At 43.8% G+C, this 18,686-nt stretch overlaps 1 protein-coding gene across 1 annotated transcript in view; it reads left to right on the top strand.

Annotated features, from left to right (window-relative positions):
• LOC139376016 (chloride channel protein 2-like) overlaps window positions 1-18,686 on the top strand; it is a 118,369-nt gene that overhangs the window by 94,571 nt on the left and 5,112 nt on the right. Inside the window, exons 12-22 of the mRNA XM_071118068.1 lie at window positions 1,599-1,683; window positions 1,928-2,083; window positions 2,248-2,317; window positions 2,396-2,506; window positions 9,615-9,828; window positions 9,961-10,094; window positions 10,428-10,687; window positions 12,360-12,572; window positions 12,713-12,778; window positions 17,946-17,984; window positions 18,443-18,547. Of these exons, the coding sequence (XP_070974169.1) occupies window positions 1,599-1,683; window positions 1,928-2,083; window positions 2,248-2,317; window positions 2,396-2,506; window positions 9,615-9,828; window positions 9,961-10,094; window positions 10,428-10,687; window positions 12,360-12,572; window positions 12,713-12,778; window positions 17,946-17,984; window positions 18,443-18,547 (1,453 nt within the window). The remainder of the gene's footprint in view (window positions 1-1,598; window positions 1,684-1,927; window positions 2,084-2,247; window positions 2,318-2,395; window positions 2,507-9,614; window positions 9,829-9,960; window positions 10,095-10,427; window positions 10,688-12,359; window positions 12,573-12,712; window positions 12,779-17,945; window positions 17,985-18,442; window positions 18,548-18,686) is intronic.

Raw genomic sequence — 18,686 nt, 5'->3', positions numbered from 1 at the left:
GTAGGGCATCAGTGGTCGACCGGCCAACTGGAGAAGTTGTTGGCTTCCACCGAGGTAACCAGAAGATAATGAGAAAAATATCAGTGTTAGGGAAACTAAAACAAGCTTTATGTGCAAATACAAATAGTTATCTGAGATTTGTTATATTCACTTTAATAGATGGTGACCCCAACTAGGAGGTGAAAGAGCAGTGAGGTTTCCCAGGTCTCGCCTTCCTTTGGTCCTTCTTCCAAACCAAGTCATTCGCTCACATGTCGTAGCGCTTGGTGCCCTTCTTGATATATCTCTTGGAGGGCCAGAAAATAAGTTAAGTCATTTTTACCTCGTCAAAAAAACTCCACATCCTTCTCAGTCCGTGCCTGAATGTGGTCGTCAAAGGCGTTCTGATCTGGTTCGACAACTTCCACCACATCAGGTGGAGTTTCAGTGATCTGAAAGGACGTTATACAAAAATAGCAATAGACAAACACTAAGTCGATTACACATTTGAAAGACCGTATATGCAGTGCTTGTACATTATATACAATTGCATTGTTTATCCCAGTCAACAGCTGCGGCTCCCGTCCGTACTCTGCCTGGATGCTGCTGTTGTGTGCAAAGAGAATTACCTTCAGGTTGTTCTCCCACTCTTCCTGGTACCAATCAAGGGACTTATCCATAGCAGTCTTGAGGGTCTGGTTGGTCCATTCACCGTACCATGGAAAAACAAACAAATTGTAAAAAATAAAAAATAAAACACTGGTGACAGAATATAACTTATAACATCCGCACTTTGTTCCAGCATTCATGACCTTGGTCCCACAAGATGACCTCAGGAGAACCGTGGAGGTTGAAGATGTCCATTACCTTGGAGGTGGCATCGCCAGTCCACCTCCTTGATCGGTATCATAGCTAGCAACATGTGGATAGCCTATTTAGAGTGTTGGGCCAGTAACAGCAAGGTTGCTGGATCGAATCCCTGAGCTGACAAGCTAAGAATCTGTCGTTCTGCCCCTGAGCAAGGCAGTTAACCCATTGTTCCCCTGGCGCCGAAGATGTGGATGTCGATTATGGCAGCCACCCACACCTCTCTGATTCAGAGGGGTTTGGTTAAATGCAGAAGACACATTTCAGTTGAATACATTCAGTTGGACAACTGACTAGGTATCTCCCTTTCCCTGTATGGAAAATGGTTGTTGAAAAATCGTTGTACATAGTTAAATCCGTCCAGTTATCTAATAGAAGTTAACTGCTTAACGTTACCCTGAATTGTGAATTTCTCTGAATGTTGCGCCTCTTGTCGAGATCAGCGGTGCCTTCATAGTACTTCGCCTGGTTGGAAAGATACAAGAAAATCTCAGTGGGATACCATTGAAGTGCAAGCTACATACAAACAGAAAGCTACAATAATAGTTACAGTAGCTAGCTAACGTTAGCTAAATAAAACAATTTTAGCTAACGTTAGCTGGGGGGGGGCACTTTTTGGCAGTGGGACATGACAGGCCCTTGACCACTAGAGGGGCTCCCAGTAAAAAAATAATTTGCTCGGGGCCACTGAAAAGGCTAGAGCTGGCCACACACACACATTAATGAACCCACAGCTCCTCTCTCCCTGTCAGACGTCTGGTGTTTCCTGCCATGGTCACCTTGATCATCTCAACCCTTACCTTCCCCCCTGGGTTTGGACAGTTCATGGCTGGACAGGTCAGTAGTTCCATTCTTTAAATATCTGTGTCTTAACAATTTGTCTAAAGCAATTGTCTAAAGCAGCCTCTTCTCCTCGTGGAGGCTACTTAATTTTCTCTGTGAAAGGACGTGTCCTGTGTGGTCTTCACCTATCCTCTTCGATCAGTGAAGGGAAAGAGATAAGGAAAGGAAGCCAATTTAAACTATTGAGATTGATACAGTATATGCCAAACCTAACAGTTGTCTCTCCTTCTCTCCTCAGCTGACGCAGCATGAGTCACTGGTGGCGTTGTTGGACAACCGCACGTGGTCTCGCCAGGGTGTTGCCGAGGAGTTTGACTACATCAGCCACTCCCACGCCTGGAAACACCCCCAGGTCAATGTCTTCATCACTCTCATCTTCTTCATTGTGATGAAGGTACATGTGTGTTTTAAACTAGAGAGAGTTTTTGTGTGTGGGTTTGGGAGAAGCGAGTCTGATTTGTTTGTGATTGTGTTGGTGTGAAAATTAGGATACTATGCCTCTATTCTGTGTTTATTTTCAGTTTCCTCTTGTACACTTCTGACTTTCTTTCTCTCTAGTTCTGGATGTCTGCAGTAGCTACCACCATGCCTGTACCATGTGGGGCCTTCATGCCAGTTTTCCTCATTGGTAAGTAACTTGCTGTGTGTGAGAACTTGTGAAAAAACACCTGCATGTTTACAAACAATATATTTGTGTGATGTGCAGGTGCAGCATTTGGGCGTCTGGTAGGCGAGACCATGGCAGTCATGTTCCCTGATGGCATCCATGCCGATGGCAGTGTCTATCCCATAGTGCCTGGTGGCTATGCTGTTGTGGGTGAGTAATGTGTGTCTCCGTATCACACTTCACCAGTTGCATTAAAAATAACACCTTTTCTTAACCTTTAGGTTCCATTACGGCTCTAACGTGTCTGCTTATCACTGAAACCAAACGTGAAACTGAGCTTCTCCATAGGCTCCATTTTGGCTCTCTGTTCTCTGAAGTGATCGAAACTACAGGCTAGTGTGATGCCCAAGCTATTTTCAATTGTGTCATCTTATTGAATGTGACTGATGAATGAATTCTGCTACGATAGAGAAGTCAGCAGGTTTTGGGGTGAAATAAAAACAAATGTGGTCCTCATTGATTTTCTTGTTTAGTGGGCCATGAGCGGTACATGACCTTGAACAATTCATTAAACATTTGACCTGAAATACTTGTTGACTAAATGTGACTATTTCATTCACAAATCACTAGCTTGTGTTTTCATTTGTTGTGTTGTTTAGAACAGTGAAGATGACAAATACACATTAAAACATCTGAGGGATAGGCGTCCCGTCAACGGGACCGTTCTAAATCCTGCAGCTCCTTGTCACAATCGCTGATTCTAGAGAAACAACAAATGTCGGTACATATACAGTGCCTTGCGAAAGTATTCGGCCCCCTTGAACTTTGCGACCTTTTGCCACATTTCAGGCTTCAAACATAAAGATATAAAACTGTATTTTTTTGTGAAGAATCAACAACAAGTGGGACACAATCATGAAGTGGAACGACATTTATTGGATATTTCAAACTTTTTTAACAAATCAAAAACTGAAAAGTTGGGCGTGCAAAATTATTCAGCCCCTTTACTTTCAGTGCAGCAAACTCTCTCCAGAAGTTCAGTGAGGATCTCTGAATGATCCAATGTTGACCTAAATGACTAATGATGATAAATACAATCCACCTGTGTGTAATCAAGTCTCCGTATAAATGCACCTGCACTGTGATAGTCTCAGAGGTCCGTCAAAAGCGCAGAGAGCATCATGAAGAACAAGGAACACACCAGGCAGGTCTGAGATACTGTTGTGAAGAAGTTTAAAGCCGGATTTGGATACAAAAAGATTTCCCAAGCTTTAAACATCCCAAGGAGCACTGTGCAAGCGATAATATTGAAATGGAAGGAGTATCAGACCACTGCAAATCTACCAAGACCTGGCCGTCCCTCTAAACTTTCAGCTCATACAAGGAGAAGACTGATCAGAGATGCAGCCAAGAGGCCCATGATCACTCTGGATGAACTGCAGAGATCTACAGCTGAGGTGGGAGACTCTGTCCATAGGACAACAATCAGTCGTATATTGCACAAATCTGGCCTTTATGCAAGAGTGGCAAGAAGAAAGCCATTTCTTAAAGATATCCATAAAAAGTGTCGTTTAAAGTTTGCCACAAGCCACCTGGGAGACACACCAAACATGTGGAAGAAGGTGCTCTGGTCAGATGAAACCAAAATTGAACTTTTTGGCAACAATGCAAAACGTTATGTTTGGCGTAAAAGCAACACAGCTGAACACACCATCCCCACTGTCAAACATGGTGGTGGCAGCATCATGGTTTGGGCCTGCTTTTCTTCAGCAGGGACAGGGAAGATGGTTAAAATTGATGGGAAGATGGATGGAGCCAAATACAGGACCATTCTGGAAGAAAACCTGATGGAGTCTGCAAAAGACCTGAGACTGGGACGGAGATTTGTTTTCCAACAAGACAATGATCCAAAACATAAAGCAAAATCTACAATGGAATGGTTCAAAAATAAACATATCCAGGTGTTAGAATGGCCAAGTCAAAGTCCAGACCTGAATCCAATCGAGGATCTGTGGAAAGAACTGAAAACTGCTGTTCACAAATGCTCTCCATCCAACCTCACTGAGCTCGAGCTGTTTTGCAAGGAGGAATGGGAAAAATGTCAGTCTCTCGATGTGCAAAACTGATAGAGACATACCCCAAGCGACTTACAGCTGTAATCGCAGCAAAAGGTGGCGCTACAAATTATTAACTTAAGGGGGCTGAATAATTTTGCACGCCCAATTTTTCAGTTTTTGATTTGTTAAAAAAGTTTGAAATATCCAATAAATGTCGTTCCACTTCATGATTGTGTCCCACTTGTTGTTGATTCTTCACAAAAAAATACAGTTTTATATCTTTATGTTTGAAGCCTGAAATGTGGCAAAAGGTCGCAAAGTTCAAGGGGGCCGAATACTTTCGCAAGGCACTGTAAGTGTCTTATATCGGCTGAAAGATTAAATTCTTGTTAATAGAACTGCACTGTCCAATTTACAGTAGCTATTACTGCAAAAAACTGGCATGCTATTGTTTGTGGAGAGCTCCTAACAACAAAACACTTTTCACAGCGATAGGTTTGATAAATTCACATCTAAAGGTGAAATGGGTACTTACATTCTGAAATCTTACTCTGATTTATCATCCAAAGTGTCCCAGAGATAATATGAAGTGTTGTTTTGTTAGATGATAAAATCCTTTTTCATATCCTAAAAAGGTCCATATAGCATGCACAATCGAATTTGTATTTCCACTCGTTCAATTTGCAAAGAAAGGAATCTGTGAAAAACTAACCCTAAACGTTGTTTCAACCAGTCAAATCACGTTCATATTTATTCCTCAGAGATCCTAGAACATAACCAGACTTCACTCTATGATTAGGGGTGTAGTATATCTTATAGGACACCAAATTTGGTCAAAGAGCGACGCCTTCATCGACTGTAACTGTCAAATAAGCACCAATCGGGGTCAAACAAAGCTAGCTAGATAGCCAATGAGCTGGTCTTTACAGGAGTATCCGGAAACCCCGTATCTGTCGCAAAGTGTAGCTGCTAACCTTGTACGACAGCCAGCCTTTTCCTTTTGGACAAAAATTAAGAATATGGAGCGTTATGAAGTTATGAAAACTGGGTGTTTTGCAATTGTTGAACTTATAATATGGCTACTAATACTGTAAAAGCTAAATCAAAGTCCAAGTACACAGATTTGACGATATTCTTGCAGAAAAATGTAATGTGAATGTAAATGTCTTCTTCACGATTTGCCCAAATGTACCTGCCTGACTTCACACTAAATGTCATGTAGTGTGCTCATACTTCAAGTTCTGTTTGCACAGACACTGCTACCATCTTGTGGACACCAGCATAATTACAACCAGAGTGATGGCTAGGTGTGGGAACTTTGTTGCATTTCAAAGATGGTGGAAGAGAAAAAAAAAAGTTATCTTTGTATTTTCTTCTACCAGAGCTATTATATTACATTCTACATTCAATTCACATTTCCACAAACATCAAAGTAGTTTTGTCGAGGTAGGTTCCTTGTCAATCATTTGCTTATTGGTGAAATCAGCAATCAGACAATATCTTTAAGTAAATCAATCATTCATTTATTTATGCAATTGCAGACAGAAGTTGACAACGGGAACATAGCATTCATGTTTCCGAGTAAGTTTGCACCGCACCTAAGGGCACAACTGATTTTATACATGTGATCACTCCCTAGTGATATGATCACCTACGTCAATGTAGGTGTGTACCAATAAGCTGAGCTTACCTTATAAGGCAACCTAGTACAGTAGCTTCTCTGAATTTATTAGCATTGTCCACTGTCACACAAGATCAAAATGTCAAAACCAGACAGTGGTTCTGTCTCTTTATCTAGTTTCAGTCGGACTCAAACCTAGACTGCAAGCACACTCTCACAGCAGCCAGGGCTTAACCACAAAGACTAATATAGATGCTTGTGCAACGTATAGTGGCAGAGTTTAGACACATAGCAACAGTATCTTATTATAAGGCCTACAGCAAAACATATGAATCTTAAGGTCCCCTTAGTCAATAATGGGGGGTGTCTTTGGGACCCACCACCTACAGTTCTTTTCAAATGGTACCAAGAATATGAAAATCCTTGAGCTACAGGCAGTTAGATTTGGGTATGTAATTTTAGGCGAAAATTGGAAAAAAAATGACTAGCCTATTCAACCTCTCTTTCGTATCGTCTGAGATCCCCAAAGATTGGATAGCTCTTCAAAGGGGGAGGCACTCTAGACCCAAACTGTTATAGACCTAAATCCATCCTGCCCTGTCTTTCTAAAATCTTCTAAAGCCAAGTTAATAAACAGATCACCGACCATTTCGAATCCCACTATGCAATCTGGTTTCCGAGCTGGTCATGGGTGTACCTCAGCCACGCTCAGGGTCAGAAACGATATCATAACAGCCATCGATAAAAGACAGTACTGTGCAGCCGTCTTCATCAACCTGGCCAAGGCTTTCGACTCTGTCAATCACCTCATTCTTATGGGCAGACTCAAAGACTCAAATGACTGCCTCGCTTGGTTCACCAACTACTTCTCAGATAGAGTTCAGTGTATCAAATTGGAGGGCCTGTTGTCCGGACCTCTGGCAGTCTCTATGAGGGTGCCACAGGGTTCAATTCTCGGGCCGACTCTCTTCTCTGAATTTATCAATGATGTCGCTCTTGCTGCTGGTGATTCTCTGATCCACCTCTACGCAGACGACTCCCTTCTGTATACATCTGGCCCTTCTTTGAACACTGTGCTAACAAACATCAAAACGAGCTTCAACGCCATACAACACTCCTTCCGTGGCCTCCAACTTCTTTTAAATGCTAGTAAAAGTAAGTGCATGCTCTTCAACCGATTTCTGCCCGCACCCTCCCGCCCGACTAGCATCACTGCTCTGGACGGTTCTGACCTATAATATGTGGACAACTACAAATACCTAGGTGTCTGGTTAGACCGTAAACTCTCCTTCCAGACTCACATTAAGCATCTCCAATCCGAAATTAAATGTAGAATCGGCTTCCTATTTCACAACAAAACCTCCTTCACTCATGCTGCCAAACAGACCCCCGTAAAACTGACTATCCTACCGATCCTTGACTTTGGCAATGTCATTTACAAAATAGCCTCCAACACTCTACTCAGCAAACTGGATGTAGTCTATCACAGTGCCATCCGTTTGATCACCAAAGCCCCATATACTATCCACCACTGCGACCTGTATGCTCTCGTTGGCTGGCCTTTCACTACATATCCGTCGCCAAACCCATTGGCTCCAGGTCATCTATAAGTCTTTGCTAGGTAAAGCCCCACCTTATCTCAGCTCACTGGTCACCATAGCAACACCCATCCGCAGCACGCACTCCAGCAGGTATATTGCACTGGTCATCCCCAAAGCCAACCATTCCTTTGGCCGCCTTTCCTTCCAGTTCTCTGCTGCCAATGGCTGGAACGAATTGCAAAAATCTCTGAAGCTGGAGTCTTATATCTCCCTCTCTAACTTTAAGCATCAGCTGTCAGAGCAGCTTACCGTTCACTGTGCCAATCTGTAAATAGCATTCCCAACTGCCTCATCCCCATATTATTACTTACCCTCTTGCACCCCAGTATCTCTACCTGCACATCTATCACTCCAGTGTTAATGCTAAATTGTAATTATTTTGCCTCTATGGCCTATTTATTGCCTTACCTCCCTACTCTTCTACATTTGCACACACTGTACATAGATGTTTATATTGTTATTTTCTTTTGTGTTATTGACTGTACGTTTGTTTATGTGTTACTCTGTGTTGTTGTTTTTGTCGCACTGCTTTGCTTTACCTTGGCCAGGTTGCAGTTGTAAATGAGAACTTGTTCTCAACTGGGCCTACCTGGTTAAATCAATAAAATATAAAAAATGAGAACAGGATGCACCTGAGCTCAATTTCAAATCTCATCGCAAAGGGCCTTAATACTTATGTAAATAAGGTATTTCTGTTTATTTTTTTATACATTTGCAAAAATTTATAAAAACATGTTTTCTTTTTGTCATTATGGGGTCGTTTGTATAGATTGCTGAAGATGTATTTATATTTAATCCGTTGAAAACACAGGATTGCATCGAGGCACAGATCTGGGGAGGGGTACCAAAACATTTCTTAAATGGAAGAAGTTTGGAACCACCGAGGCTCTTCCTAGAGCTGGCCGCCCAGCCAAACTGAGCAATCAGGGGAGAATGGCCTTGATCAAGGAGGTGACCAAGAACCCGATGGTCACTCTGACAGAGCTCTAGAGTTCCTCTATGGAGATGGGAGAAACTTCCAAAAGGACAACCATCTCTGCAGCACTCCACCTATCAGTCCTTTATGGTAGAGTGGCAAGACGGAAGCCACTCCTCAGTAAAAGGCACATGACAGCCTGGTTGGAGTTTGCCAAAAGGCACCTAAAGACTCTCAGACCATGAGAAACAAGATTCTCTGGTCTGATGAAACCAAGATTGAACTATTTGGCCTGAATGCCAAGTGTCACATCTGGAGAAAACCTGGCACCATCTCTACAGTGAAGCACGGTGGTGGCAACATCATGCTGTGGAGATGTTTTTTAATGGCAGGGACTGGGAGACTAGTCAGGATCGAGGCAAAGATTAACTGAGCAAAGTACAGAGAGATCCTTGATTAAAACCTGATCCAGAGCGCTCAAGACCTCAGACAGGACAACGACCCTAGGCACATAGCCATGACAACGCAGGAGTGGCTTCGGGACAAGTCTCTGAGTGTCCTGGAGTGGCCCAGTCAGAGCCCGGACCTGAACCTGATCGAACATCTCTGGAGAGACCTGAAAATAGCTGTGCAGCAACACTCCCCATCCAACCTGACAGAGCTTGAGACGATCTGCAGAGAAAAATGGAAGGAAATCCCCAAATACAGGGGTGCCAAGCTTGTAGCGTCATACCCAAGAAGAATCAATGCTGTAATCACTGCCAAAGGTGCTTCAACAAAGTACTGAGTAAAGGGTCTGAATACTTACTTAAATGGGATATTTCAGTTTTTTTATTTGCCTATAAATGTGCAAATATTTCAAAACTATTTTTGCTTTGTCATTATGGGGTATTGTGTATAGATTGATGAGGGGAAAAAACTATTTAATAAATTTTAGAATAAGGCTATAACATTACAAAATGTGGGAAATGTCAAGGGGTCTGAAAACTTTCCGAAGACACTGTATGTCTAGGGAGGCTGTGGAAAGCAAAAAGATAAATGTCGCTTTCCACCACATTAGACGATAAAATCCATATTCATCTTCATCATTATCATCCAGACTCTCTGTATCCCTCCTCCCCAGGTGCGGCAGCGTTGTCTGGGGCTGTGACTCACACAGTGTCGACGGCGGTCATCGTGTTTGAGCTGACGGGTCAGATCAGCCACATCCTGCCGGTGATGATAGCGGTGATCCTGGCCAACGCCGTAGCCCAGTCCCTCCAGCCCTCGCTATATGACTCTATCATCAGGATCAAGAAACTACCCTACCTCCCTGAGCTTGGTATGGGGCACCACGAGTGAGTCTCTGTCCATCTGTTGTCAATCTCCCTCACTTTATATTATACTCCCTCTATTCTTTGTTCTCTTTTTTTTCCAACTTTCTTCCGGACATTTCATTCTTACCCTACTCCCCTCTTCTCCTCCTCCAGGAAGTATAACGTCCGTGTGGAGGACATCATGGTTAGAGACGTGCGTTACATCACTCTCTCCTCCTCCTATCGAGACGTACAGGAGGTCCTGCTGATTGGACAGCTCAAAACACTGGCCCTGGTCGAGTCCACGGGTAAGGATGTGTGTATAGTCTGCTATAATTTCAAGATGCATCCTTCCTCCATTACACATAGTCATTCTCTACTGCTTCCCTTTTTCTCTCCCACGTCTTCCAGCTTTTACACTTTCTGTCCTATTCCATCTCTTCTGTACTCTGCTTAGTACTCTCCCTTACTGTTTCCTCTTTTTTCTCCCCTTTCCCCTGCACCCCTTTTCTCTTTCTCTGTCTTCTCTCCCTTATTATCCTTTGCTATTTTCTCTCCCATTTTCCTCTCTTTCTTTTCCCCTCTTTACCATCCTATCCCTCTCTCCCCTCCCCCTCTCCCTCTTTCTCTCTGTCCTCCAGATTCTATGATCCTGTTGGGTTCTATAGAGCGCTCTCAGCTCCAGTCACTCCTGTCCCTCCAGCTGGGTCCATCGCGCAGGCTAGACCACCTCCGGAGGCACGCCAAGGACAATGACACACATACACTGGACACACACACACACCTGTCCAACCTGGGCAACATGGACAATCCCCTAAGCCCACCCTGCACACACACACATTCCAACAGCACCAGTACCAGCGCACGCCATGGGGTCCGCTTCGTGGTGAGTGTAGCGGAGGTGAGTCGGACTCACGCTCGCGTGATGAGGTAGCACTGCCTGCGACTTAAAGTCAGTGTCACCCTCGAGGGTGGAGGGGTAGGTAGGGAAGCTATGTTTAAAGTTCATTACACATAATGTGTGGATAGGTGTTGGGACTTACATTGGTTACAGTAAATGTGTGAGTTAAGTAAGTGTTTTACGGTGTATTACAGAGTGTGGGCTGGTTTGGTATGTTTGGTAAAGGTGTTAAATTCCACACTCCTCAAAAAAGGCTCATTGCTCCCCGTCCTCTGTCACCTCAGCGAGAGGAATTAGTCGGGCAACTGGCCGGATATATGTCCGGTTCTTCACCTGGATCTCTACTGATCTAACACGACCATCGGTCCCAGGCATGGTCTTAGTTATACGGCCCACCGGCCAGGAGGCTCGAGGCAGCTGAAGGTCCACCATCATTACTACTTGGCCAGTTTCCAGGCTGGTCATTTCTCTCCACCATTTCCCTCTGTGCTGTAGACTTGGTAGGTAATCCCGAATGAATCGGGCCCAAAAATGGTCAGCTTAGATTTGGCTGTGTCGCCACCGGCGTCTGCCTACGAGGTTGGTATCAGCATACATGGCTTGAGGAAGTGACGCATCTCAGCGGTGTAACTTCGGTGTAACTGGATCGGGGTCAGCGCTCTGTCTGCAGAGAGATATCCCAAGGGTTTGGAGTTCAGAATCCCTTCCACCTCTATCAGGACGGTCCTCAAGACAGTTTCAGTGACAGTTTGGTCCCCTAATACGACTCGTAAGGCCGTCTTTACAGATTTGATCTCTCGCTCCCTTGTTCCTCCAAAATGAGGAGCGCCTGGAGGGTTAAATTTGAATGAGATTTGTTGGTCCATCAGCTGATCCTGGAGGCTGGGTTCCATGGCTTGGAAGGCTTCCTCCAACCTGGCTTCTCCTGCCTTGAAGTTCGTACCTCTGTCAGCCAGGATCTCGTAGGGTTTCCCCCGTCGGGAGATAAACCGCCATAGGGCCATGAGGAAGGCTTCAGTATCCAAACTCTCCAGTAGGTCCAGGTGGACACATCTGTTTGTCAAACACTTGAATAGAATGCCCCAACGCTTTTCCACACGACGACCTAGCTTGATCATCAAGGGGCCAAAGCAATCTACTCCTGTTGACCAGAAGGGTGGTTTAAGGAGGCGCAAGCGAGCAGGGGGTAAATCTTCCATTTTGGGCACCGTGGCTCCGGCCCGCCATCTCTGACATTCTACGCAGGCGTATTGGTGCTTACGAATGGCTCCTCGTCCTCCAATTATCCAGTACTTCCGCCTCATCTCCCCATAGACCCTCTCTGGCCCTGGGTGGAGAAGCCTCTCATCATAACTCTTGATGAGGAGCCTGGTAAGAGGGTGTCTGGAGTCAAGGATAATTGGGTGGATAGCATCTGGGTCCAAAACCTCTGCTTGGCGCAGCCTCCCTCCGACTCTGAGTACCAGACCATTAGGACCTGATGGAGGGACAGTAGAGCCCTGAGTACCAGACCATTAGGATCTGATGGTCATTAGCCAGTTGGGTGAGTGCATAAGAGGAGATTACCGTGACTCAACGGTCACGTGGAATTTCATTGTGGTCTTGACTCATGAATGCCGCTGTGGCGGTAATATGGTAACCGCAACAGCCCTAATCATGTCTCTCTATCTAGATCTCAACAGAGGAGTCCTCCTTCAGCCAAGCTGGGTCCATCTCTCAGCTGCCACTCAAGTCGGCTATGAAAACTGTCCCTACTACTCACAACACAGAGGCAACCAACAGTATGCACACTCTCTCAATTAATAGAGACACGCTGACTCCGTCTCCTCTCTCAGGCTCTCAGCAGACCCTCTCCTGTGGTGACCCTGAAAGAGAGCTACTCGAGGTGTGTGTGCGTGCGTGTGTGTGCGTGTCTATTCTTGTATCCTCATATGCTACCTCTACTTTCTCCTCAGAGAATCTTAATGTTGTCCTAACATTGTGCTAATGATGTGTTTGCTACTCCCTTCCCTCCCTGACTGTAAGAGCCTGGCAGAGCTGGAGGCTCCTGAAAGCAGGGGGCCCAAACGCGTCAGGATCTCCATGGCAGCGGTAAGACTGCCACCCTTCTTAGAGACAGTTGCTAAGTAACCGTTGCCTAGCGACCTAGCATTGAGCAAGTGACCGATCCAAATCATTTTGAGTACTTCTACCAACCGAAAATATACTGTAGCTTCATAGCACTTGCGAGAGAGAGAGGGAGAGACAGAGGGAGAGACAGAGAGAGAGGGAATGAGTAATGAAGGGAGAGATTGATGTAAGAAAGGAGAGAAAGCGAGGGAGAGAAGGAGAGTTGATTGAACCTGAGTTGAAACCGGAGTCATTTTAGTGATTAATCTGATGATTTAGCCAAAAAGCTCAATCAACAGTGAGTAGTTACAGGGGCAGAAGCATGCACTTCTGAATGTGGTTATGTGTTAGGTGTTGTTGTTTGTTATGTGTTAGTTTTTCATTGTCGTATGCAGTGGTGGTATGTTAATTAAGGAAATATTGTATATTTGTGCGTGTGCTGGTTCCGCATGTATGTATGCTGGTGTAACTTAGATATAGTTAGAGGATGCAACATTGTATCTGTCCCATTTGTGGTGTCTGTGAGAGCATGGGCAGTGCAATTGAAGTCATCTCCAAAGAGCTCGCCAGCTTGTAGGTTTTATGATATACGCCGAAAAGAAGGCCTGAGGTTAACACAGGCTTAGGAGATCTTATACGTTTGGTTATCAAATTTTATTAGTCACATGCTCTGAATACAACAGGTGTAGACCTTACAGTGAAATGCTTACTTACGAGCCCCTAACCGACAGTGCAGTTTCAAAAAATACGGATAAAAGTAACAAGTAAATAAAGAGGAGCAGTAAAAAAATATACAGTGCCTTGCGAAAGTATTCGGCCCCCTTGAACTTTGCGACCTTTTGCCACATTTCAGGCTTCAAACATAAAGATATAAAACTGTATTTTTTTGTGAAGAATCAACAACAAGTGGGACACAATCATGAAGTGGAACGACATTTATTGGATATTTCAAACTTTTTTAACAAATCAAAAACGGAAAAATTGGGCTTGCAAAATTATTCAGCCCCTTTAAGTTAATACTTTGTAGCGCCACCTTTTGCTGCGATTACAGCTGTAAGTCGCTTGGGGTATGTCTCTATCAGTTTTGCACATAGAGAGACTGAAATTCTTTCCCATTCCTCCTTGCAAAACAGCTCGAGCTCAGTGAGGTTGGATGGAGAGCATTTGTGAACAGCAGTTTTCAGTTCTTTCCACAGATTCTCGATTGGATTCAGGTTTGGACTTTGACTTGGCCATTCTAACACCTGAATATGTTTATTTTTGAACCATTCCATTGTAGATTTTGCTTTATGTTTTGGATCATTGTCTTGTTGGAAGACACATCTCCGTCCCAGTCTCAGGTCTTTTGCAGACTCCATCAGGTTTTCTTCCAGAATGGTCCTGTATTTGGCTCCATCCATCTTCCCATCAATTTTAACCATCTTCCCTGTCTCTGCTGAAGAAAAGCAGGCCCAAACCATGATGCTGCCACCACCATGTTTGACAGTGGGGATTGTGTGTTCAGGGTGATGAGCTGTGTTGCTTTTACGCCAAGCATAACGTTTGGCATTGTTGCCAAAAAGTTCAATTTTGGTTTCATCTGACCAGAGCACCTTCTTCCACATGTTTGGTGTGTCTCCCAGGTGGCTTGTGGCAAACTTTAAACAACACTTTTTATTGATATCTTTAAGAAATGGCTTTCTTCTTGCCACTCTTGCATAAAGGCCAGATTTGTGCAATATACGACTGATTGTTGTCCTATGGACAGAGTCTCCCACCTCAGCTGTAGATCTCTGCAGTTCATCCAGAGTGATCATGGGCCTCTTGGCTGCATCTCTGATCAGTCTTCTCCTTGTATGAGCTGAAAGTTTAGAGGGACGACCAGGTCTTGGTAGATTTGCAGTGGTCTGATACTCCTTCCATTTCAATATTATCGCTTGCACAGTGCTCCTTGGGATGTTTAAAGCTTGGAAAATCTTTTTGTATCCAAATCCGGCTTTAAACTTCTTCACAACAGTATCTCGGACCTGCCTGGTGTGTTCCTTGTTCTTCATGATGCTCTCTGCGCTTTTAACGGACCTCTGAGACTATCACAGTGCAGGTGCATTTATACGGAGACTTGATTACACACAGGTGGATTGTATTTATCATCATTAGTCATTTAGGTCAACATTGGATCATTCAGAGATCCTCACTGAACTTCTGGAGAGAGTTTGCTGCACTGAAAGTAAAGGGGCTGAATAATTTTGCACGCCCAATTTTTCCGTTTTTGATTTGTTAAAAAACTTTGAAATATCCAATAAATGTCGTTCCACTTCATGATTGTGTCCCACTTGTTGTTGATTCTTCACAAACAAATACAGTTTTATATCTTTATGTTTGAAGCCTGAAATGTGTCAAAAGGTCGCAAAGTTCAAGGGGGCCGAATACTTTCGCAAGGCACTGTATATATATATACAGTTGAAGTCGGAAGTTTACATGCACCTTAGCCAAATACATTTAAACTCAGTTTTTGACAATTCCTGACATTTAATCCTAGTTAAAATTCCCTTAGGTCAGTTAGGATCACCACTTTATTTTTACAATGTGAAATGTCAGAATAATAGTAGAGAGAATTATTTATTTCAGCTTTTATTTCTTTCATCACATTCCCAGTGGGTCAGAAGTTTACATACACTCAATTAGTATTTGGTAGCATTGCCTTTAAATTGTTTAACTTGGGTCAAACATTTCGGGTAGCCTTCCACAATTTTCCCACAATTTTGGCCCATTCCTCCTGACAGAGCTGGTGTAACGGAGTCAGGTTTGTAGGCCTCCTTGCTCGCACACACTTTTTCAGTTCTGCCCACAATTTTTCTAAAGGATTGAGGTCAGGGCTTTGTGATGGCCACTCCAATACCTTGACTTTGTTGTCCTTAATCCATTTTGCCACAACTTTGGAAGTATGCTTGGGGTCATTGTCCATTTGGAAGACCCATTTGCGGCCAAGCTTTAACTGATGTCTTGAGATGTTGCTTCAATATATTCACATACTTTTCCGTCCTCATGATTCCCTCTATTTTGTGAAGCGCGCCAGTCCTTCCTGCAGTAAATGACCCCCACAACATGATGCTGCCACCCCCGTGCCTCACAGGTGTGATGGTGTTCTTCGGCTTGCAAGCATCCCCCTTTTTCCTCCAAACATAACAATGGTCATTATGGCCAAACAGTTCTATTTTTGTTTCATCAGACCAGAGGACATTTCTCCAAAAAGTACGATCTTTGTCCCCATGTGCAGTTGCAAACTGTAGTCTGGCTTTTTTATGGCAGTTTTGGAGCAGTGGCCTCTTCCTTGCTGAGCGGCCTTTCAGGTTATGTCGATATAGAACTCGTTTTACTTTGGATATAGATACTTTTGTACCTGTTTCCTCCAGCATCTTCACAAGGTATATTGCTGTTGTTCTGGGATCGATTTTCACTTTTCACACCAAAGTACGCTTATCTCTAGGAGACAGAACGTGTTTCCTTCCTGAGCGGTATGACGGCTGCGTGGTCCCATGGTGTTTATACTTGGGCACTACTGTTTGTACAGATGAACGTGGTACCTTCAGGCATTTGGAAATTGCTCCCAAGGATGAACCAGACTTGTGGAGGTCTACAATATTTTTTCTGAGGTCTTGGCTGATTTCTTTTGATTGTCCCATGATGTCAAGCAAAGAGGCACTGAGTTTGAAGGTAGGCCTTGAAATACATCCACAGGTACACCTGCAATTGACTCAAATTATGTCTATTAGCCTATCAGAAGCTTCTAAAGCCATGACATCATTTTCTGGAATATCCAAGCTGTTTAAAGGCACAGTCAACTTAGTGTATGTAAACTTCTGACCCACTGGAATTGTGAGACAGTGAATTATAAGTGAAATAATCTGTCTGTAAACAATTGTTGGAAAAAATACTTGTATCATGCACAAAGTAGATGTCTTAACTGACTTGCCAAAACTGTAACAAGAAATTTGTGGAGTGGTTGATAAACAAGTTTTAATGACTCCAACCTAAGTGTAGTACACTATACCCCCTGGCAGGAGGCTTGGCCCCAGTGATGTACTGGGCCGTTTGTACTACCCTCTGTAGTGCCTTGCGGTCGGAGGCCGAGCAGTTGCCATACCAAGCAGTGATGCAACCTCTCGATGGTGCAGCTGTAGAACCTTTTGAGGATCTGAGGACCCATGCCAAATTTTTTCCATCTCCTGAGGGGGATTAGGTTTTGTCGTGCCCGCTTCACGACTGTCATGGTGTGCTTGGACCATGTTAGTTTGTTGTTGATGTGGACACCAATGAACTTGAAGCTCTCAACCTGCTCCACTGCAGCCCCGTCAATGAGAATGGGGGCATGCTCGGTCCTCTTTTTTCTATGAGATAATATCAGTCAGTTAACATGACGTTTAGGAATTATGAAGCCTTTATGTGCTTGTCTTGATTACATAAATGCAAATTCACAAAAAGTGATGTTAGCTGAGGAAGATGATCTCATAGAACAAAACGTATAAGATCTCACACCAAGCACACCATGACAGCCTGTGTTTACCACAGACCTGATTTTCAGCATTTATTTTAAAAATAATACAAAAATAAAAATAATCCTCATAGGCTTTGGCCAACGAGCCATGGCAGAGTTAGCCTCCGTTAGGGCCTACAAAAAGATGCCATTACTATTGCTCTCTATTTTTGAAGTAGTCCATTTTCTTCTTCTACTACTTCTATTCGTTTTTTGTTGTTGTATTTATTAGGTATCCCCATTAGCTGTTGCCAAGGCAGCAGCTACTCTTCCTGGTGTCCAAACACATTAAGGCACTTACATTACATATAAAACAAAAGATAAACAGTACATCCTACGTGGTAAACAAACTGAAAGGGTGCATAATGCTCCCTCGAGTGTGTTGTTTGAACAGGTAAAAAAACAAGGTTGGCGATGTACTGCCTCCTGTAGTTATGGAATGTTTTATCACACGTATCATTCATTGGCTGATCCCTCCTGAGGACCTGGATGGAATTATGCGATTCTTCTGGAAGTCCCACCCAGTTGACTACTTAAACAGGGTGAAAGTACTCAATGGCTGTGCCCATGCTAAAACTGGCTTTTGGGCAGTAGAATCCTCTCTGGGGTGTAACCACTGTCTCTCTTTGTTTTCAGGAGTCGCCTGAAGTCGAGGATGACATGACCACAAACGAAGTAAGACTGAACACTAGTTGATTAACTGTCAATAACTTAAAAATGCAGTGATTGGTTGTATGAATTTTTAGACGGTCATCATTGAGGGATTTTGTCAACAAGGCAGCGTGGTGTATTGTCCAGAATCATAGAAGATCTCTTTTCCATAAAATAAATGTTAGAATTTTCTGACACATTTTCATTGGGAAGGCAGATTAAACATATTTGATCCAAAGCGATCCCTTTAGCATGGGAAAACACAGAAACCTACTAATTACCACACGTTTTAGTAATCACCTTTGTCTTGAGCCCACTTCACCGTCGGACAGAGCGGGGCACAATGGCTCACGCCCGGCAGGCAACCCGGTTCCAAATTGAATGTAATTAAGTTTCAGCCGGTGCAAAACATTCCAACACGGGCGCCGGCGAAGTTAATCTAGCCCACTCATTGGTTGAGAGTTCTGAATCCCCTACCACAGATAGCGGAGTGGGAGGAGCAACAGTTGGACGAGCCAGTGGATTTCAACAACTGCAAGATTGACCCAGCCCCTTTTCAGCTGGTGGAGCGGACGTCTCTGCATAAGGTGTGTCATCATCAGTTCACCTGTCAATCAACCCTTATCAATCTGCACAACCAACCTAGCTGTCATCTGTTATTTTTGGAGGAACTCTTTAGTTTATAATGCTTAAGTGTATCCACTGGATAAGTGTCTGCTAAATGAC

This window comes from Oncorhynchus clarkii, chromosome 20, assembly GCF_045791955.1.
Source record: "Oncorhynchus clarkii lewisi isolate Uvic-CL-2024 chromosome 20, UVic_Ocla_1.0, whole genome shotgun sequence".
Taxonomy (NCBI): Eukaryota; Metazoa; Chordata; class Actinopteri; order Salmoniformes; family Salmonidae; genus Oncorhynchus; species Oncorhynchus clarkii.
The sequence above is the reverse complement of the archived record's forward strand: the minus strand, read 5'-3'. Positions and strand labels throughout refer to the sequence as shown.